General features: G+C 32.1%; 2 protein-coding genes across 3 annotated transcripts in view; both read right to left on the minus strand.

Moving 5' to 3' along the window:
• The window catches only part of LOC132731982 (uncharacterized), a 74,426-nt gene that overhangs the window by 48,854 nt on the left and 2,385 nt on the right, over positions 1 to 23,187 (minus strand). The window contains exon 2 of the mRNA XM_060718284.1: positions 21,438 to 21,596. Coding sequence (XP_060574267.1) covers positions 21,438 to 21,596 — 159 coding nt within the window. The remainder of the gene's footprint in view (positions 1 to 21,437; positions 21,597 to 23,187) is intronic.
• Positions 9,376 to 14,897, minus strand: LOC132731981 (uncharacterized). 2 transcript variants are annotated; one of them, XR_009625965.1, is made up of 3 exons: positions 14,828 to 14,897; positions 10,531 to 14,009; positions 9,376 to 10,484 (listed from the first exon to the last, which is right to left on the minus strand). XR_009625965.1 is itself a non-coding variant. In XM_060718283.1 (2 exons), exon 2 carries the CDS (start codon positions 13,935 to 13,937, stop codon positions 11,283 to 11,285), a length of 2,655 nt encoding a protein of 884 aa, XP_060574266.1. In that variant the 5' UTR covers positions 13,938 to 14,009; positions 14,828 to 14,897; the 3' UTR covers positions 9,376 to 11,282. The 2 variants fall into 2 exon arrangements, 1 of the variants encoding a protein (XP_060574266.1); XM_060718283.1 differs by having other exon boundaries at positions 9,376 to 14,009.

Consider the following 23,187-nt stretch of genomic DNA (forward strand, 5'->3'; position numbering starts at 1 on the left):
GGAATCATATTTTCAAGGGGGATGGGGGGGGGGCCGCGGCGGTATGGCTCTATTTTGACTTGTATTTAACTTTTCTACTATTTAATTTGTTTTTCAAATATTCACGAGGTTTAGAGCTATTCATATTATCGTGCAATGAAATTCTAAATTATCCTCTCTCTTCAGCAGTTTTTTCATATTATTTAGCCGATTCGTAGAATGTTTTATTTTACCAAATCAGAAGATTTTAACAATTTAATTTCTTTTCAAAGAAACTTTTTTTGTCATAATTTTTTACGAGTACTGCTGTGAACCTGCTGTGAAAAAAAATGTTTTTCATTTGGCCTGATTAGTGCGTCATATGGCATAGTGCATTGTTTCGCTAGACCGCAAATGAACTGCCCGCCTCATTAGTTAACATGTCGGTTTTGAATAAAAGATCAATCTTTTCTTCTTATCAAAGATTTTATTTAACAATATCAGCTTTTTAGCTTTCATTTCTTTTTCTTTTTAAAGGTTCATTTTCATTTAATTCTACTGTTAAATGTATGTTTCTAAATGGTCATAGTTTCGAAAACACCCGAGTTAAAACATGAATATTATTTGTCATTGAGATTGGATCGGGCAGTGTTTGTGTATTTGCAGTTATTCGTGTAGGGAACTCAACAATGCATTTATTTGATCTTTCTTAACACCCCCTTCAATTATTAGACCCTGATTTTATTCTAGCGCTATCTCTAAATAACCATTTGATTTATACATAGAAAATAAGATGTTAATTTAGATTAATTTAGATTTTTGTCTGTATCCGATTGAATTGATCTAATTGGAAATCGCACAAACAAAGAGGTAATTCATATATTCTCTCTTATATGTAACACATCTCTAGGACAGAAAAATCCGCCACAGTGACTTTAAATGTTTGCATGTTGTCTTTAAATGCGCAACTATTTAAGTTATAAAAATACACATTTATGAAGTTTAACAATGAATGCGCGAAGGTATCATTTTAATGAATGTAACATTTTTAAATATAGCATCAAGTCATGTGATCTAACGATAAATGTCAATTGTAAGAAAACGAAAACCTTGTTTTATAGTCGCCCAATGTTCAAAATATTACCCCTCTATCTATTGAATCCGTATAGTTATCTGATTTATGTTAATTATTTTTAAAGATAAATTACACTTGTAAAGAAGATCAAATAACTGTATGATTAGTCTCTCTCAAATTAATATAAAAAAGATGATTTTGAAATTATGAATTATGTGTACACAGCCGAATATACAATTTATAATTTGGTCTATTTTTTTTTAAAAACCCTCCCTTCATTATGACAAAAGGGAATTCACTCTTGACAAGTTTATTGATATATAATTACAGTATTAGTCTCCCTATAATTGCATAATTTCTTCTTTTTATCGTTTTTATCTTCATTCAATTGCACAATGTATAATATGCTCTATTTCAATGTTTCTTTAAATAATATTATAATTCTATATATATGACAAGGGATTTTTCTTTTGTTTTATAAAATAATTATAAATGAGACAAGGTATTTCTGTCACATCATGAAATAAACACATTTACCTTTTAAATTTAAGTGGACCTACCATAACCAAATCTTTGAGTGGGCAAAATTCAAATTTCAGAGGCAAACAGACTCATACAAGACGTAATTGATTACACTGATCTAGAAAAGAAAGATGGTGTTATAATTTTTTTAGATCAAACTAAGGCTTTTGAAAGGGTACAATGGGATTGGCTAGATATCTGCTTAAAAAGATATGGTATAGGAGACAAATTCAGAAAATGGGTTCAAATGTGTTTAGTTGGCTCGCAAACAGCTATACAAACAAACGGGTTTATTTCTGAATATTTTCAAATTTCCCGCTCTATTAAACAAGGTTGTCCAATAGCGCCGTTTCTCTATATCTTACAAGCAGAACCAATGGCTTGTGCAATCAGAAATAATATTAATATACACGGCATTAAATTGCCTTCGTTAAATGGCTATGAGCTTGAATTAAAAGTATGTCAATTTGTTGACGATACACAATTTTTTTTGTGAGAATGAGTCTTCAGTTCCAGAAATATTTAATACTTTAAAAGAATATGAAGTTTCCTCTGGGGCCAAAATGAATAAGGATAAAACAACAGGCATCTTTATTGGAAAATCAAAAGAAAGGACTCCGAAATTTAAAGATATAAAATAAGAAAGAAAAAAAAACTTTAGGAATTTGTCACGGCTATAATATAGATACGAACGAAATTTGGATGAAAAAGATAAACAAAATCAAAAATTGTCTTCAAGTATGGAAAGCTCGGGGCCTGACTTTTAAAGGGAAAATTCTTGTTCTGAAAACATATGTAGTTTCTATTATTAATTTTGAAATTGAAACGCGCGGTATACCGACAAAATACATAGAAGAAATAGAAAAAACTATGAGCGATTTTCTTTGGGACAATAAGCGACCGTTAGTTTCAAAAAGCACAATTCTCCTTGACCTGAAAGACGGAGGCCTTAACTATTGTAATATTTAAAATATTCAAGTCAGTTTGGATGTTAAAACAATTTACAAAATTATACACTCTGACATACAGAACTGGAACGCAATAGGAAAATATTTTTTACAAAAATATGATACTAATGGAGAAGATAAAATTGATTATTTTCTATGTAAATGTTCCTCATTAGAAAATTTACCTTTCAAATTGAACATAAGTACGTTTTACAAATCCGCACTCGAAAATTGGTGTCGGTTTAAAGCGAAGTTTAAGCCAAAGTCTCTGTCCGATGTAAAAGATATATTTCTTTTTTGTAACTCTGAAATTCGTTTTCGCAAGAAAACACTTTACTTCAATTCATTTGTTAAAAGTAATATATTGTTTTTAAAAGATATTTGGGACTTTGAAAATAATAATTTCATTAGCATAGACACTCTTTTAAGGAAATTAAAATGTAAGCGAAACTGGATTGCCGAATGGCATATTCTCAAATCGAGCATTCCTAAAATGTATATAACTGCTTTAAAAGAACATCATTATGAAACAGTGTCGAATTACACTCACTTAGACGATATTGTCTTAACGAGCAAGACGCAAACAAAAATATTGCCTGAAAATATTAAAATAAAACAAATTTCTCATATATGGAAAAAAAAGACTGGTAAATTGAAAAGTGAAAGAAAATGGGAAACTTTACTTAATATTGAGTTACCATGGAGTAAAATATGGTGCCACGTTTATGATTCTTTTTCTTCATGCAAAGCTGTACAATTTCAGTGGAAATTTTTACACAATGTTATTCATACAGAACACCAGCTGTCTCTTATGAATTTATCTGACGGTAAATGTTGTATATGTAAATCTCACAGAGAAACTTTGTTTCATCTCTTTTGGGAATGTGATTTTTCTAAGAATGTTTGGAAATATGTAATTCAAAAACTTAAGTCTGCTAAAATTTTGGAAAATGATTTTTCAATTTCCCAATCTACTGCACTTTTTGGATCTTTTGAACACGCAATTAATGATAAATTGATCAATACCGTTATATTCGAAACCAAATGGGCAATTTGGAAATATCGTAACAATTGTAAGCATAATTATTCATATCAACCAATACCTATTTTGTTAAGAAATTTGTTCAATGATATAAAATACCAATTTGAATACAAATGTAGAAATAAAGACGATTCAGTGACAGAATTTTTAAAATTTTTGTAATTTGTATGAACATTACCTTTAATGTATGGGACGCAACTCAATTGAAATTATAGATTTAAGTCATAAAGAGTTAACTCGCTTTTTTCAACCTTGTCATTTTTCGTTTTTTCGGACAAGTAAATGATACCTTTGCGAATTGTATATTTTTTACATTATCTATACTGCTTCTTATTTTGTAAGAAATCAAATATATATACTTGTATTATTGTAAGGCTGATAGGAGGATGCTCCTCGACCCCTATTATGCCAATGACGGGGAAAATAAATGGGGTTACCCCTTAACTGGGCGCCCGAAACTGAAAAAAAAAATAAAAAAATCTTTGAGTGGGCTATAGCGGTACATGTTTCATCGCATATATAAAGTGATGATATGACATGATTCCAACTTGGTATAACTTGATTTCCAACAATTTAAAGTGTTGCATATTTAGTACCGCTCAAGGCAGTGGGATCACACTTTGTCCAGATTCTTTTACCAGTTATCAATAATTATTCATAAACAGAAAAAATAGGCAAATTTACCGGGACTGGTGAGGCTTACTCTAGGAATTCTGTTTTATCTATTTAGCATATAATGCACACCGATCAAATAATAGGATACAGCTTTATTTCATATACAACTAGGAGGATACTGTTTTCTCTATTTAGCATATAACGCACCCGGATCAAAGAACAAAATACAGCTTTATTTCATATAAAATTAGGCAGAAACTGGAATCATATCCCGTGCGGTTACAACTTTTATTATATAATCTATAAATAGCTTTGAAATGCCTTTCCCTGATTGGCTAACAAGCAAGTTTTTGTAAAAAATAACAGGTCAATATCAGAGTATATTCACTGTTTTTTTCCCTAAAAATAGATTTTCAGAGTATATTCACCAGTTTTTCTTCTAAAAATAGATTTTATGGAAATTCCCCGAAAGACGCGAGACTATGACGTGACGTCACGTCAGTTTGTTGTTACATGTGCATGTATATATCATTCTGGAAAAAATGTGTGATGACTTTTAAATAAGAGTCAAATTAGTCTATTTTAGTTACCTTCTTCACATTTTAAAGAACACTATGATAAAAAGCTTGCAAATGCGCTCATTTAAAAGATAAGGCCAATTTATGGAAAAATTAGACAAGCTGAAAAATGTTGATTTCCGTTGTAGGCAATGGCAGATTTAATAAGCCATATAAAAGCTATTTATAAATTATATAATAAAACAGATATGTACTTTTTAGCTGGTGAATATGATGTGATATGTACTGAAAAATTAATATTGACCTCGGCTATCGCCTCAGTCAATATTAATTTTTACAGTACATATCACATCATATTCACCAGCTATAAAGTCCATATTTGTATAATATTTACAAATTGAAAGAATTTGTATATCGTCATATATAACTTCAAATAGTATTGGTAAACTCTAAACACTTTGAATATATCATATTTGTTTGTTTCCATTTACGCCTTTTCCCAACAGTATTTCAGTCATATAGGCGGGTAATTTCCTAACTATCGTTCCTGGAGTGTGACAACAGTACTAGACTACCTTCCTCCGCGCTAAACAACCACAGCATCTCCCGGGCATCGAACCCATGCCAGAGAGGAAAGTGGATTACGAGTCATCGACTCTTACCCATCCACCACGGAGGCGGTAATATCTATGCATTATGCAGACTTGGTGATGCTATGTAATGTGGAAATTGTTCCAATTGCAGTTCCATTCCTAATGATTGTGTTTTGTCCCACACGTTATTTTACGAGACAGGGCCTCATTCTTAGTACTGTGCATATATTGTACATATGCTTGACGCTATCAATGTACTAACAGCTTTGTCTTTATTAATGAGATAATATTTGGAAGTAAAGTTTCAACAGGTTTTATGCCCTAATTTAGTTCTGTAAGAGTGGGGAAAACAAATATATAATTAACAGATCAATTCTGTACATTTTTTTATTATGAACAGTCACACACTCATGCTATCAAAACAAGCAAACAAATACATTTTACTAATATAAAAGTAACATTCTATTACATCAATAACATAACAAGTAGAAAAATAATTATCTCTTTAAATTTTTTTGTGAAAAGATTTAAAGGTTATATATTGTTAACATTTCTCTTTACTGATATAATACTATATGCCACCATTTGAAAAATTTCGTTCAGATAGTCCTTAATCAATAACAATTTACGTCCACACCATTTTTGCGCATATTAAACATTAGAATGTTATTTTCTTGTTGTGTCTATTTGTTCTAAATACAGGGAGGAAATTTAAAAGTCTACAAGTTAAAAAGAAAAATGTTGGGCATGACACAAGAACAAAATCTTAGTCAATCAATGGCTTACAAAAGTGTGTATTGCTATAATTTAAATCCCATATAGTTCGCCATAGCTTTATCATGATCAATAAACAGAAATACAAAATCAAAAAACACTTTAACAACGTTATAATTGATATAATACCGATAGAACTGTTAAATTTTCTTGTTTCCATCACATTGCTTATGACAAAAAAACGATTTTTTTTTATCATTTATTAACTTCATATTCTTTATTAAAACCAACTTATTCTCATAAACAAGCAAAGTTCTAATAAATAAAGAGAATAGAATTGTGCAAGTTTCAAAATTGATAAGTCCTATCAGACAAGTTTATATTCATACAAACAGAATAATGTCTACTTATCTAGATACTTTCAATGTACATTTCAAGATAATTATACATTTTAAATGTATATGTAAAATTGACATAGCATATTCCACATTTAACTTATCTTAACTTCATATAGAATTGTTTAAGCATAAATATGGACAATAAAGTCTTGTCATCATGTACATGTACATAAAAGGATTACAAATGTACATGACTGATATAACCTATATTCCAAATCAAAAACAAACATGTTTGATGCATATTTTCAAAAGACCTAACATATATAAGCATAAAATAAAGATAAACATTCATATACCTAGTAAACAATCAATATCATCTCCAATGTAATTATATGTTTACTTATATACTATATAAATTGACTCTACATATACATTGAAAGTTTAAAGGCATATAAAGCCTCAGAAATGACTATATTTTTATTTTTGTAAAAAGGGCAAATATGTGTTTTATAATGTTGTAGTAATAGATTTCCAACATGTGATTTTCTTATCACCTGACAACTGACGAAAAAATGGAGTTTGAAAAGAAAATATGATAAGTGTAGCAAAATATAAACAAAATGGTTATTTTCACCATAACTGTACCAGTTGCCAAGATGAATCTGATATATGGACATTGACTAACCATTTGGACATACAAAATTAAAACTTTTGAAAAATAAAAGAGATTGCGTTTTTAAAGCTTAATTGGCCTTTAAATCAAGCTAGTACAACTGTTTAAAATGTATTTTCTTTATATAAAATGAAATATTCTAACACGACCCGCATTGTTTCCCTATTGAACATAGAAGAACAGAAAGTGTGTGTTATTATGCAACAGATGCACAGTTTGACGTTCTATATTTAGACATGTGACGTAGTCATTACACACGTGCCGTAACCACTAAAAATCCGACGCGAAATAAGTTCGGAAACAAATCAGGCGCAATTTTGCTTAACTATTAAGTACTGCAACATTTATTTGTTAATGTCGTGTTAGAATCGAAATAATATATCCAAAATCAGTGATTTTATCGCTTGATAACATCACTGTTTGTCGTTCGGATGCGGATCATTATATCACTCGGGCTACGCCCTCGTGATATAATTCTTCGCATCCGAACTCCAAACAGTGGTGTTATTTAGCGATAAAATCACTGTTTGGGATATATTATTTCTTAAATACAATTTTTATGAAACGACTGCAATAGCAAGTAACTTACTATATAATAAACATTAATTGATTTTATACTATGTTTACATATGTACTAGATGCATTTATTCAGAATTTCATGTAACAAACAGACAAGTGTAACATATATTCATATATAACATAATCTAAATCTTGGTATACAATAACATCAACAAGCATAAAAAACAAAACATACAGTTAATAAAATGTAGATTTATCATTATTGTCTGAAAAGACTGAATTGGCTGAATTATATTCATTACGAATGAAGAGTATAGGCAACAAGTATGCATTGGTTACCCATGATGCATTTTAGACACAGGATTACAACATAATTTTTGAGTAATTTCATGTAACATATGTTTTACAATACACGTATATACTAATTATGTTAACATCAGCAGAAATATAACTTATGTATGCCTATAATGTAATAATGTCTTGGTACTAAAATATGACAAATTGTTTTATTAAAAAATTCTAATTCAACCATTACATAAATTATCTATGAACATAAATATCTGATAGTATATAAACTTATAAAACATGGCTGTCTGTGTGAAAGAGCATATTGGCATCCGAGAGCTGGTATATATCCCTCAGGTATAGCTGAGACTTGTATATATCCCTGTTGGGCAACTGAGAACTGACTTATGCCGAGAACTGGAATACATTCCCCATTTAGTGTATTCAAGAACGAACATATATCCCCAAGGGGCAGCCAAAAGCAGGTATATTTCCCAGTGATGTAGCTGAGAACAGGTATATATTCTAAGGGGGAGTTGTGAACTGGTATATATCTCTGAGGTGTAGCCGACAACAGGTATATATCCCTAAGGGACAGCCAAAAGCAGGTATATATCCCAGTGATGTAGCTGAGAACAGACTGGTATATATTCTAAGGGCGAGCTGAGAACTGGTATATATCTCTGAGGTGTAGCCGACAACAGGTATATATCCCTAAGAGGGAAGCCAATTACTGGTACATATCAACCAAGGGGCAGATAACTGGTATATATATATATCCGAGGGGCAGCTTAGAACTGGTGTATATTACCTAAGGGGAGCTAGAAACTGGTATATATCTCGAAGTGACCCCGACAACTTGTATATACCCAGGGGCAGCTGAGAGCTGGTATATATCCCCAAGGTGTAAACGAGAGGCAATAAAGCCAGTTGAAGAGTTAATTAGCACTAACATCCGACAGCCATGTATATTTTTACCTCAATTGTACATTTCTATTGAGAATATGTATGAAGGCATCATTGAAATCCATATTTTCATCTATGGATGTATCAATTGTTTTTAACTTACAATTTGTCTTATACTGTCTATGTAGTTAGAGCTTATATAACAAGTACATATAAATTTACAGCAAGGTATATCTATACTTTGCCTAGTGTTGTAAAATTTTATCATTCTAACATTAAACAACAAAGAGTTCACTTAAAGGAGCTCCACTTGAGGTCCAAAAAAGCCCAAACAATAAAGAATAAAAATAGAAAAGCCAAAAAACTGGATTAATTATTACTGATATTCCAATAAAGGGGAAAAAATGATTACTAAAGAAAATATGTCGGTTTTCTAATAAATTGAAAATCGATATTAATGAAGTGATAATTTTTCAGGACGGACTTTAGCTATTAAAACATTTAAACACTGTTCAAACAGGACAGTGTGCTCGACTTTCCACAGTGATGGATAATGCAGATTTTTTTAACTTCAAAAAAGGAAATAATTCTGTTGTCAAATATCTATGTTATTAGTCCATGGTGCTCAGACAGTGACTTCCTATTACTCTCATTATATTACTCTCATAAAATCAAGTAAATATAATTTTCTGAGTACATCAAAAATCCTCAGTGGAGTCCCTTTTAACACTTTGAGTAATACTGACTAACAGTATTAACTTGTACACATTATCGTTTTGCATAATCATAATTTTTTCTCACTTTTTTCAATTTTTACAATATAAAACAATCAAAGAAGGAGTCTCTAAAATATAACATGTAAATGATTCTCATCTCAATGAATAAAACAATTATGTATAACATTCACTTTTCCTATATATCATCTAACAGGTATTCACATATAAAATTTACTATTCCTCTATAACATATACATGTAATCCTATATATCACTGGTAATAACATATACTGTGACCCTGTACTATATCTCATATAACTGGTATTAATTATACAATTCATTGTCCTTTATAACATATAACTGGTATTTGTATATTAACATTCCATTGTTCTATATATCATATAACTGGTATTTAGAAATGCCATTCCCTTGTCCTATATACCATATAACTTGTTTTTAATAATACCATTCTCTTGACATATAATCATATAACCAATATTTACAAATACCATTCCCTTATCCTACATACCATATAACTTTTACCATTCCTTTGTCCTAAATAACATATGAGCCGTGTCACGACAAAACCAACATAATGGGTTTGCGACCGCATCCGCGCAGTCTGATCAGGATCCATGCTGTTCGCTTTACAACCCTATTACAAATAAAGAAAGTGATAGCGAACAGCATTGATCCTGATCAGACTGCGCGGATGCGCAGGCTTGTCTGGATCCATTCTGGTCGCAAACGCACTGTGTTGGTTTTGTCATGACACTGCTCAAATATTTGGTATTCATATAAACCATTTCATTGTCCTATTTATCATATAACTGGTATTTATATATGTAAACACCATTCATTTATAATTCATTATACCATTCCCTGGTATTTGATATAATAAAACTGGTTTTCATTCACTTGTCCTATAAATCGTGCAACTAGTATTTGTTTATATCATTACATTGTCCAATATATCATATAACAGATATCTTTTCATTCAGTTACATTAATCTTTTACTTCTTCCGCCCTTGTACATTATGATATAACTGGTATTTATATATACCTGATTCCCTTGTCCTTTATATCATATAACTGGTATTTATTTATACCATTCCATTGCCATACATATTTATATGACTGGTATTTGCATGTTATCTTTTACTTCTTCTAACTTTTCTGACCATGTAAATTACATTAAGCATCTGTTTTATATTTCCATTAAATTTTCTTTTTCATTACATTTACGTGTTTATTTACAAATCTATTTATGCATTCTTATTAGAACATTACTTTTTCGAATCATATTTCTTTCACAAACTACCTCTGTGCTCTTTAAAAAATAACCTTTACCTTTATCCAGATTAATATATTTTGTCTTTATATTTCACTGCATTAATTTCATTTTTTTTTATTGAAAAACACATTTGAATATTACTTTCATCAATTTCAATATTACTACAATGATCAGAAATTGATATTTAATGAACTGTTTTTGATGATTGTTATTTATCATATTGTATTACATTCATTATTTAACTTATCAATATGTAACTTTATTATTATATTTTTATTTTGCTGATAATGTTTATTTTAATAATTATGTCTTTTATCATGAAATAATTTAAATGAAGCACTATGTTAACTGCATGTATTCTATCTCACTATGTTAAATTTTCAGATCATTTCTTTTTTGTCAAAAATGAACAAATAAATTATCTCTTTTAACATGCAATAATTTAGTTTAATCACTATGTTAACGTCACGTATCCTATTTCACTGTGTTAAAGATTCAAACCATTATTTTTATTGTTAATATTGAAAAAAAATAGTTCAAACACTATGTAACTACATGGATACTTTATCACTTTTTTGTTGAAAAGTCAAACCAATAATAATCCTGTATACCATGAAATAACTGATCTCTATCTTTTACATACTGTTTAGCATCATTTCCCTTCTCTCCACATAGTGAAGTCCATGTTAACCAATCATCATTAAACTTCTCACCATCTCCTGTTATATAACAGCTTACACCCACATCTACAGTATGAGGAATAACAGGAAGACTATCAACAAACTTCTGCCATGTTGTCAAACTCATTATGACTTTATAAAGCTTAATGTACTTTAAACTCTTCATCTCTAAAGGTAACTGTATTATATTGTCCGTTAACCTACAATACTTTAACTCAAGCTTACTGAGATTGTGTAACAGTGGTAATACTGTGACAAGTCTCTTTGTTATGTTGGTATGATATAATTGAGATTTATTGTTATCATCTGCATACAATTCAAGTTCTTTTAATTTGTAAGATTTTCTAATAATATCAAATATTTTCTCATAATTTCTATTTTTCAAAGTTCCAAAATTAAATATTTCAAGATTTGTAGTATCAGCATCTATCACACTAACAGTATTATACAAATCAAGATACTGAAGTTGTTGATGTTTTGATAAATTTACATCATGCTGCTTCTCACACTCACATTTAACATTAATAAGCTGTATTTGTTCAAGATGACTGGTTCTCTCAAGAAAATTACAAAATGTAGTAGTATCATCATGACTCATTGTTATATCACTCATACTTATTGCTACAAGATTGATCATACTAGGTAGGTTACTAACAACTGTTTTATACACTGGGTAATACTTGCCAGTGTAAGAGACATCAAGAGACAGAGATTTTAATGTTAAAGTATTTAATTTAATTGTCTCAGAAACACAATTGTTCATCTCATCAATCCTCTGTTCATTACTCTGTGTACTATCACGTTGTGTACTTGATAACCTTTGTGGTTCAAATTGATATTCTATTTTAATTTTTTCAAGATGATGAAACATTGGTAAATATTTTGTAAATTTAACATTTTCTGTGTTGATGGCAACTACATAAATAGACAAAACAGAGTCAGGAACAATTTGATGCTGGTCAATACTTGAACAAACAATATCACAATCATCACTATCATCAATGACCAAATCTCCTAAATAAAATACAGGATTATTTCCTTTACTACATGCTGCATTGAATTCTTCCATTGACTCAAACATAAGCTTTTGAATATCAGTAATACAATCATGATCCCTATAAATGTTACTATTTATTGTTCTCCTGTATTCCTGAACACAAGAGTCTTTTGACACAGTATCATATATGTATTTTGAAACATGTGTTGCTAATCTAGATTCTAGACCACATAGCATAATAATTACATTTGACTGCTCTAATATGTCATTTACTGTTGAACATTTCTGAAAAACCTCATTAATAAACTTCATGGCTAATTCATTATTTCCTGTACTATCTGACGAACCAATTTTTGCATTGAAATTGATGCCAATATTCACTGCAGCCAGAAATTCTTGCATTGATTTGTGAATGAAAGAGAACAATGAGCTTTTAGGTTTGGATACAGAAAAAGAAGGACATTTATCTTCTGTCAAAATCCCCAGTTTCAGACATGTTTGTCGCACATCTTGTGATATTTTCAAATCATCAAACACAGATTTGTCAAATGTTAAGGACTTATCCTTTGAATAATTGAACAATGTCTCATAAGCCAAGCGTGACACACCATATATAAGATGACTATTTAATCTACATATCTCTACATCTGTTAAATACTTAGGGAGTTCAATATTCTGAGAACTTTCCATACATTCTGTATTATTTCCTAAAGTTTTATTGATATTCCAGGTGAAATAAAGTTCTAACATACCAGTATAAATAGCACACCTTGAGGTTTTATCAAGTTTACCATCACACCATAAACAAACCAATTGTTGCAGCATAATTGGTACCTGTTTCAGGCCAACCACAGACGGTATCCTAAGCTTTTGTTCACACACATTAGGATCTAATGATTCGTTCAATGCTGTTATTGTTTTCTTAATCATTTCTTTTTCATGTGTTTCATCAAACCCTTTTAATTTCAATAACTGATGAATCTCTCTATTACTTACTCTCAAACTGTGAATTTTCCATGGCCGTGATGTAGTAACAATTGTGTATTTTTTTGTAAAGTCACGTTCAGGAAGGCCTGCCTGGAACTCATTTCTAGTCTCACTGTCAAAAGACCATTCATCTAAACCATCAAGCAAAATAATTATCTTTTCAGAATCATTTTCCAGAAGTTTACTTAAATTTTTTATCTTATCATATCGCATTTCAAGCATTTCTTGGATACTTCGGGTCTTTATGTTATGTCTAAGAGAAATATAAAACATGGAATCAAATTTCTTCATTTCCTTGACTCCTTCAAACTCATCATCTTCATTGTGTCCATCACTGTGTGCCATACACCAACAGTTGATCAAATATTTACAGAAACTACTCTTACCAGACCCTGCATCTCCAACAACATAAATAAACTTCTGTGGTTCCCCATTCTTTTTGAAAATCTCTGACATGGTCTTTATTTCTTTTTCTTCAGACTCCCCTCTATTCTTTTCTATCTTGCTTGTTATAGTGGGTCTAATATAAACGTTCACTGAAATTATAATTTTCCTCATCTGGTTGTAAAGGTATTGCTGATACTTTAAGTACGTCACTGCGATAATGTTCTATCAAATGAGTACGACAACCTGAAATTTGTTGAGCAGCCATTAAAATCAGCAATACTCACATATTATCTTAACATAACAAGATTCCCACACACACATGAGAGTTCCCTGACATTGAAATGATGATTTTGTAGTTAGTGTTGTTTTGTAAAAGTTTAAATTAAATACAAAAATATATGATAAAATTATCACAATTAGGGCAAAATTCACCTGTTTTAGCCTTATAATATTATATGAAGCATACCTGATTTAGCCTTTACATACCTGATATCTAGCCTTTTCTGATTAAAATTTTATTAGCCCCTTCATTCTATATATGACATACCTAATTTAACCTTTCATATTCTATAGAACATACCAGATTTTGCTTTTTCAAATTTTATATAACAAACCTGATTTAGCCCTTCCATTCTATAAATAACATACCTAATTTAACGTTTCATATTCTATATAACATGCCTCATTTAGCCTTTTCATATTCTATATAACATATCTGATTTCGCCCTTTAATATTCTATATAACATACCTGATTGTGCCTTTTAATGTTCTTTATACCTTACCAGATTTAGTATTTTCATTTTAAATACTACCTACCTGATTCAATCTTTTTTCATATTTAATAAACATACCAGATTTCGCCTTTTCCTATTCTTTATAACATACCAGAATTAGCCTTTTCATTTTCTATATACATTGTAATACCAGTATTACCCTTTTTATATTCTATATATCATCCCTTATTGAGCCTTTTCATATTATATATAACATGCATGATTTAGCCTTTTCATATTCAATATAACATACCTGATCTGGCCTTTTCATATTCTATATAACATACCTGATTTAGCCTTTTCATACTCTAACTGTTTTTGTTGAGGAGAGTCTTCTATCTTGAGTCTTTTTATCTCCTGCAACATAAAATATAATACAAATAAATGTGTTTTATTCAGTAATTTTCTAAAATGTCTATTGTTTACAGTAATATTGGTAATTTAAGTAAGTCCATTTTACAGTGTCCCAATATATCTCAAAAACATCTGAATCAAATTTCCTTCAATGAAAATCAATTTCATTGCAAAAGCAAATAATTGTTCATTTCAACATTTTTGGTGCAATCATACAAAATTTAACAAATGAGTTCAACACGGTATTGGAATTGAGGGACAATAAAAAAATGTGGCGTAGCAGTTTATGATGAAATGTAAAAGTTTACAGACGGATGCCGGACAAAAGGCCATCAAAACAGCTCACAATGATGTCACATTGTGATAGGTGTGCTAAAAAACAGTCTATAGTCCATACTTATTTATGCTACCTTTACCCCATTGATACACCCCTTTTTTATTTTAGATTTTTTATTTGCAGTCATGTCTTTAGTTGCTACATTTGAAAAATTAAAGTTATGAAAACTTGCATTTGAGCTTGATCAGCCAAAATACAGTCTTTAACCCATTACGTTATATACACGCCTTTTAACCCCTTTTTTACCCCCCACCCTTTTGTTGTCTCAAATGGTGAAAAAATGCCTTATTTAGCCCCCAACACTTGTTTTTGTTTGAGAAATGTTACTAAAAAAAGTGACCTCTTTTTCGGCGCGGCCCCCCAACCAAAAGATACATCAGCTGGTTGCCAGAAGGGGGATGTGCCCCCTTCTGTTTGGGGGGGTTTGAAGGGGGGCGGAGTCCCCCTCATCGCCAAGAAAATTTTGGACATGTGAGAGGCTATAAATGACGCCAGATTGATCATAAGGTAACGTGTAACCAACGCTGAAAAGCATTTGACTCTTTCTCAATCCATTGAGAAGTTGCAGCACTTTGAAATCAATTTTGATGGAAAAAAATCAACGCAAAATAGTGATTTTTGGCAATTTTGAGATGTCCCCTCGTTGCCATGGTAACAGAAAATTTAAGCCTGAGCATGTTGTTGCAAGGGCAATGGTCCAGTCAACATTTGTGCCAAGTTTGATTAGTGTTGAAGCAGTTTTTATAGTATTATAGCAATTTGAACTTGTAACGGGAGACTTTTCAATGAAAACAGCCATTTTTCACAAAATGCTCAAGAAGTAATAGGTTGAACTTGTCCATGTGACCCGGGTATTAAGCAAATTTTGTCTCAACCGAGTCGTGAACCGACCACTGTAAACACCCCCCAAAATCATTTCCTATATATCTTTAATGTATTTCAAAGCGACTTTTGCTCAACGCTATTGGCGACGGCTAATTAGTCAGATACTTGATATTAATCTTTTCATCAAACAACCACTTTTAAATGGTAAAACACAGATTTTACTGCAGGCATATTCTAAAAGTGCTCCTACCAGTCAAATGTTTGTCTTTTTAGTGAAAGCCGCCTCGTGATTTCACAAGTGTCAACAATCATAACAAAATATATAAATGTGTGAAAAACTGTATTTCCCAAACAGTTTTTAGCGTATGCAAATGAAGTTAATTTAAGATGTGACATGTATGATCGAATAAAATCGATAGAACAATGCCCTGTCCTTACTGAGATGGTGTATACACTTCACTGTTGATATTTTGACTGCGTTGAATTGACCTTGAACTTTTATAATCAGCAATTAAATTAATAGTTACAGTTACATGTACAGACTGTAGTTAGTTTCTTTGAATAGAAAATCACGACAGAAAAGATTTACACAAATTAGATTTTACGTGCCGAGGACAAGGAAAAGTAACGTAGTACAGTAGCTTGAAAATTTCAGAAAATGTAAAACATGTAGGTAATGGATCAAAGCTGTTTTGTCAATAAGTATCAGAAAGTTATTTTTTTACTTGAACATCTAATGAGATGATCACAGTGTTATAACAAGAATGTCGAACGACACATATACCCCCCTTTCTAGCAATTGACTCACATAATTGGTAATTTTATTACAGAAACTTGCCAAAAATGGGTACATGGAAGTGTTCAATTATGGAAAAATCAACAGAAACCATTTTGACATTTAAGGCCCATGTGACATTGACCTTTGACCAAATGACCCCTAAATCGTTAGAGGTCATCTACTACTTATGACCAATAACTAGGTGAAATATGAAGACTTTGTGATGAATACTTTTCAAGATAATCAGCGGAAACCATTTTGACATTTAAGGCCCCTGTGACCTTGACCTTCGACCTAGTGACCCCAAAATAAATATGTGTCATCTACTAGTTATGACCAATCACTATGTGAAATATGAAGACTTTGTGATAAATATACTTTTCAAGATAATCAGGGGAAACCATTTTGACATTTTAAGGTCCCTGTGACCTTGACCTTTGACCTAGTGACCCCAAAATCAATAGGGGTCATCTACTAGTGATGACCAATCACTATGTGAAATATGAAGACTTTCTGATACATACTTTTCAAGATAATCAGCGGAAACCATTTTGACATTTAAAGCCAGTGACCTTGACCTTTGACCTAGTGACCCCAAAATCAATAGGGGTCATGTACTAGTGATGACCAATCACTGTGTGAAATATGAAGACTTTCTGATACATACTTTTCAAGATAATCAGCGGAAACCATTTTGACATTTAAGGCCCCTGTGACCTTGACCTTTGACCTAGTAACCCCAAAATCAATAGGGGTCATCTACTAGTGATGACCAATCACTATGTGAAATATGAAGACTTTGTGATACATACTTTTTGTATGTTATTGTTTAATAGAATTTCCTAAAACTTGGCATGTTGTTAGGCTATGATAAAGCTAAACTGGAACCATCACTGAAGATGAGTAAAACCCCTATCAGCAACTTTGACTTTTTGAAAATTAAGTGGTCTGAAAAAAATATTTGAACTCAACCAATAGTAAAGGAAGTATCAACTGTGTACAAAGAATTATTTCAATTAATTGAAATCACAACCGGTGTCTTCAAATAAGCTTGCTATACATCAAGTTTGATTACAATATCTCATTCCTAACTCTAGTTATTGTCCGGAAACCATTTTTCTATATTTAGTAACCATGACCTTGACCTTGACCCTAGGGGGTTTAAATGCAATACCAACTGGGATCTTCATATAAGATGCTATACACCAAAGTTGATTAAAATATTCCATTCACAACTCAAGTTTATGTCCGGAAACCATTTTTCTATTTTTAGTAACGATGACCTTGACCCCAGGGATCCAAATGCAATACCAGCCTGAGTCTGCATATAAGCTTGCTGTACACCAAGTACAATACCTTATTTCAAACTCTAGTTATCGTCCAGCATCCATGATGAGGACAGACAGACGGACCAACCCACAAGCTGACTGCTATATACCCCCTTCTTTTGTGGGGGTTATAAAATGTGGGCCACCATCCTTGTTATTGAGTTATCTGCTACAAAATTAGACTTGTTCGCCTATATAAAGGGCACAATACCTACTTTTTGCTTCATTTATATAGTTTACTTCTGTTTGAGTCAGTGTACAAAATTTCAATAAAGAAGAAAGAGTAGATTGACTTTTTTCCACTCTTTGTGAGATTTTTCTTAAAACAATTACCTATTTTTTTTCATTAAAATTGAAAAAATAATTATGACAGAAACAAGAGCTGTCACCAAAGTGACGAATGCCTCAAAAAGGTTTCTTAAGCATGTAGGTATTATGAAAAGAAAAGAGAATGAAAGTAACTAATTGCTGAATATTGTTCTTTGCATTATTGTACCTGTAATCTCTAATAGTGATAGCATGATGCTTCAAAATAGTGTGCCCTTGACTTTTGAAGAAGGGACCAAGTTCCTGGACACAACAAAATGTTGTTTTGAGATAAATATCTGTGCCAAATTATTTCAAAATTCCTCAATGCATGATAAAGTTACAGTCTGGACATGATTGTTGTGTAAGTGGGGACACACAGACAGACGGACATGAGCCTTAGCCGCGACACATTGTCTTGATGTGGTAGACATTTGTGCCAAGTTACAGTAAAACTTCGGTAAGTCGAAGTTGAACGGACTTGCGTAAAAACTTCGACACATCGGGACTTCGACTGATGAATTGCTCTCAATTCCATGACAAAATTTCAACCTGTGACTAGTCCTAATTATAAGATCTATAACGAAACCTATTTCATGTTTTTCCAACATTAATCTGATATTTACATTTTACAATGATAAATATAGCATGTTAAATAACGTTTTTCACGGCTAATTATTTGGACTACCCGTTGACATATTCAAAAGAATTACAAAAGGCGTATGAATACGAAAGGGCGATAACTAAACCAGCTTATAGTAAATATTACGCGTGTTATTCTCACGCGACACCGGGTCAAGGATGTTTTCAAATGAAAGTAGTTCTTACTGTTTACTTTCAAATACCACTACGGCAATTAAATAGTTACGATTAAAGCATTTTATCACACATTTTATCGCAAACAAAGGCTGTTTGAACACACGGCTGTGTTATTAACACCTATCACACAAGTTGATTCGAAATTGTCTTCGCAGCCAGATAAGGTGTGAAAAATGTCTCGAGATCAAAGGTGTCAAAACAATCCAAGGACTTCGACTTATTTGCTGTAAATTGCACTAGATTTACTTTATACGGACCACGAAAAAACCTCGACACATCGAAAAATTCGACACATAAAATTTCGACTCATAAATAGGTTTTTATAATGAATATATAGGGGGGAAGTCCGGACTTTCATTTTTCTTCGACACATCGAGAAAATCGACTAATGGAAGTTCGACTCATAGAAGTTCTACTGTATTTTAAAATCCTTTTATGCAAGACAAAGTTACAGTCCGGACATAAATGTGTATCCTCAAACTCTTCTCAAAAAACAAGTACCTTCAATCTATAAGTGTGACCTTGACCTTGAAGGTAGGGGCATGGGTCTTTGTTGCCACATATCCTCCAATGTACAGTTACAGCCCGGACATGAATGTGTGTACCTATAAACTCTAATTGTGATAAAGTGTACTTCAAAATGGTAGTGTGACCTTGACCTTTGAGGTAGGGACGTGGTTCTTAGACGCAACACATCGTCTTGATGTGGTAGACATTTTGCCAAGTTATTTTAAAATCCCTCAATGTATGACAAAGTTACAGTCCGGACACGAATGAAGTGGGGACGCACAGACGGACGGACGCAGTTGTATTGGAATACATGTACTGGTATATCAACCTGAAACAAACAAAAGGAAAACATTTTTCACCTGTTTTTGCTCTGTTATAACTGCCTCAAGTTCAGTAAACTTTCTTTTCTGTTCTTTCCCAGCCTCAAGTTGTCCCTCTTTTTCTTTTGCCAACTGTCTTTCAAGTTCAATAACTTTATTTTTAAGCTCCTCATATTCATCTTTAGTTGCAGCATTTTCGGTAAATTCCCGCATTTTTGTCATTTCATCTTTGATTTGTTTCAAAATTTCTTCAGAGCATTCAGTAGTGATAACAAAGTCTTTTTGCTTTAGCTGATGGATAAAAAAAAAGTTCGATTTTCTTTCAGAGATAAAATGTAGCTATATCATATAGCAACATTTTTATTTCAAAATTACCACAAATGTTTTTTATTTTAATTCTCATACTTTTTCTGAGGGCTTCAAAAATCTTCTCTTAAGGCAGGATGTGTGGTATAGTCATTTGATTGCAAGAATTCTCTATTTTCTTCACATTTGTTTTTCTTACCTGTTACTAACAAGCTTAGATCCGTATTTTTGTATTTGTAGGTATTTCATTTGATTTCATCAATATAAGTTAACTTAAGGCAGTTGTTACTTAAATTTGACTAAAATGAAGTAACCACTCAAACCCCAGTCACACTAGAGCTTACGATTACTTGCGACCACCGGCGACTTGTAAAACTGACGATCATCAGCGATTGTCAGCGACCAAAACCATTTTTGCACAGATAAATTTACTTTTGTGAGTATCGTAAGACAAGTCATCATTGACAATCGCACGACAGGTCATAAGTAAACGTACGATGGTCTCAAGATTGCCTGGGATTACTTACGACTACCCGTGACATAAAATGCGATCACCTACAACTTGTCGTACGACCATCACACGATTACTAAAGACTTCTTAAGATTATCAGTGACCAGTGGCAATTTGTAAAGACTGTCGTAAGATTGTCGCACTTCCGAACGACCATCGTGCGACAGCCTTAAGACCTTATAAGATCACTAGCGACCTGTTTGATCGCAAGGAGGTTTTTGTGCAAGCTCAAAAACCTCTCTACGACTGAAATTGGTCGTGGGACCTAAATAAGGTAACCTGCGACTGTCAAAGATCACCGATGACCGTCGTTAGACGTTTTATAGATTGTCCGCGACCAGAGGTCACTGGTGATCGTGAACTAGTCTTCACTGGTCGTAAGCTCTAATGTGACTGGGGCTTTAGAGCACTTTTTTGTAAATTTAGTAAAATGTGCTTAATTCAAGTTATGATAATTTAACTCTTTAAAGATTTCAAACTTATAATTTATTATGTACACTTACATCTTGGAGTTTCCCGACAGCTTGTTGTGCATCTTGTTGATGTATAAGTTCTTTACCATCTTGTAGAACAGCTATCATGTCATCAATATAACAATTAGCTTTGCTCTCCTCTAACTCCATATTGCTCGAGTGAAAAATTTCGTTTCGGTACTGCCGTACCTAATATAAAGAAAACAAATAATACAACATTCACATAAATACAGTGTTCAGCAATGAGACTAAACACAATTCTTAATTTGAGAATTAAAACTGTAATAAAGGAGTTAACTTAATTTAAAGTACTTACCATAATAATCATTATTATTATTGTGTTTAAACTGCAGATTATATAAAAGCAAAGGGAGTGGAAATGTGTGTTGATAAATCTTATAATTACTTTACTGAAGTAACAGTATTTACCGTAATAATTCTATTTAGCGCCCATCCTCTAATAGACGCCCACCCCAAAAAGCGGCCACTTTTCAGCCCAAAGTTGAAAAATTAACTGCCCCTTTTAAACGCCCATCCCCCGATTTGAGTACAATTGAGCTTACCTTTACAATTCAAGTTTCCTTATTTCCGTTTTCACGTAGCAACGAACTTCCCTTTTCTTGTCTTTTTTTCCGTAAAGTTTATATGTACACGGTATTTAAATGCCACCACCTTTTACAAAAGTTCCTTTTTATGACGAACGCGGTTCTCCAAGTATTTGGGCACTGATTTCTACAATAAGTCCATCTTTGAATAATTTTGTAAGAGGCTGACATAATCCCTCCGGTATATGTCCAACAAGAGATCCATTATTTTTTACGATAATTGCGCTATCACTATGCTCATTTTCTGGTTCCAAATTACACTGAAGTATAGTTCCGACTGGGCATGTATATTTGTAAACGTGATATCCCTTAATAACAGATTTTATAGACACAAGCATAGGTGTTGCCATAATTCAATGTGTTTTGTGTATAAGATATATATACATGTATAAGAAATTACCATTCCGAGATGCCAAAACTCACGCGCCTATTTCATTACGTCAGCAAGGTCAACGTGCGTGGTTCAATGTATTGGGGCCCAACATGGGAGATTAGTTCTGATTAAAATTATTTTTGAACAATAGACGATTATCTTTTTATATCAAAATCCCGCATCAATCCCTTTAAGAACATATATGCTTGTGTCAGTAAAATCCGTCAGAACTATTCTTACTTTTTTATTTAACAATTATATTGGCGGGTAAAAAATGCATAATGATCGGACTCGAAATATTCCATTGACTTTTTGAATTGTATAGAACATCCCAGATTACAGAGTTAATTGGTAACCTTACATAAATATTTCGTTGGGAAAAATCATAATATTTTTGCAGTAAAAATGCGTGAGGCTCATTTTTTATTCCCGTGCTCGGATACCGGACTCTACATGCACGGTATTAAAGTGCGGAAAAAGAACAGACTTAAGCCGGTACGTTACGATACCGAAATCGACTTTAGCGTTGTCTGCAATTATAAATCAACATCCGCTCTATCTTCGGATTCGATTTCTTCTTATAGTTATGAGGGGCGAGTGGATTTATAAAGCCTTGCTTAGAAAATTAGTTTGTCTAACACTCTTATGAAGATGCGTCTCCAATTAACGCCCATCCCCAACTTTCGAAAAGTCTATGATTCTAATAAAAGCCTGGGCGCTAAATAGAATTATTACGGTACTTGTCGCATTTGCTTATAAAGCACAAATAATTACTTCTGTTCATTTTACAGTAAAGCTTAAA

The sequence above is a fragment of the Ruditapes philippinarum genome, unplaced genomic scaffold, assembly GCF_026571515.1.
Source record: "Ruditapes philippinarum isolate M1 unplaced genomic scaffold, ASM2657151v2 ctg4617_1_1_1_1, whole genome shotgun sequence".
NCBI classification, from domain to species: domain Eukaryota; kingdom Metazoa; phylum Mollusca; class Bivalvia; order Venerida; family Veneridae; genus Ruditapes; species Ruditapes philippinarum.

What these genes read in the sequence shown, in the direction of transcription:
- LOC132731981 (XM_060718283.1), bottom strand. Translation starts at nt 13,937, where the DNA reads ATGAGGAAAATTATAATTTCAGTGAACGTTTATATTAGACCCACTATA.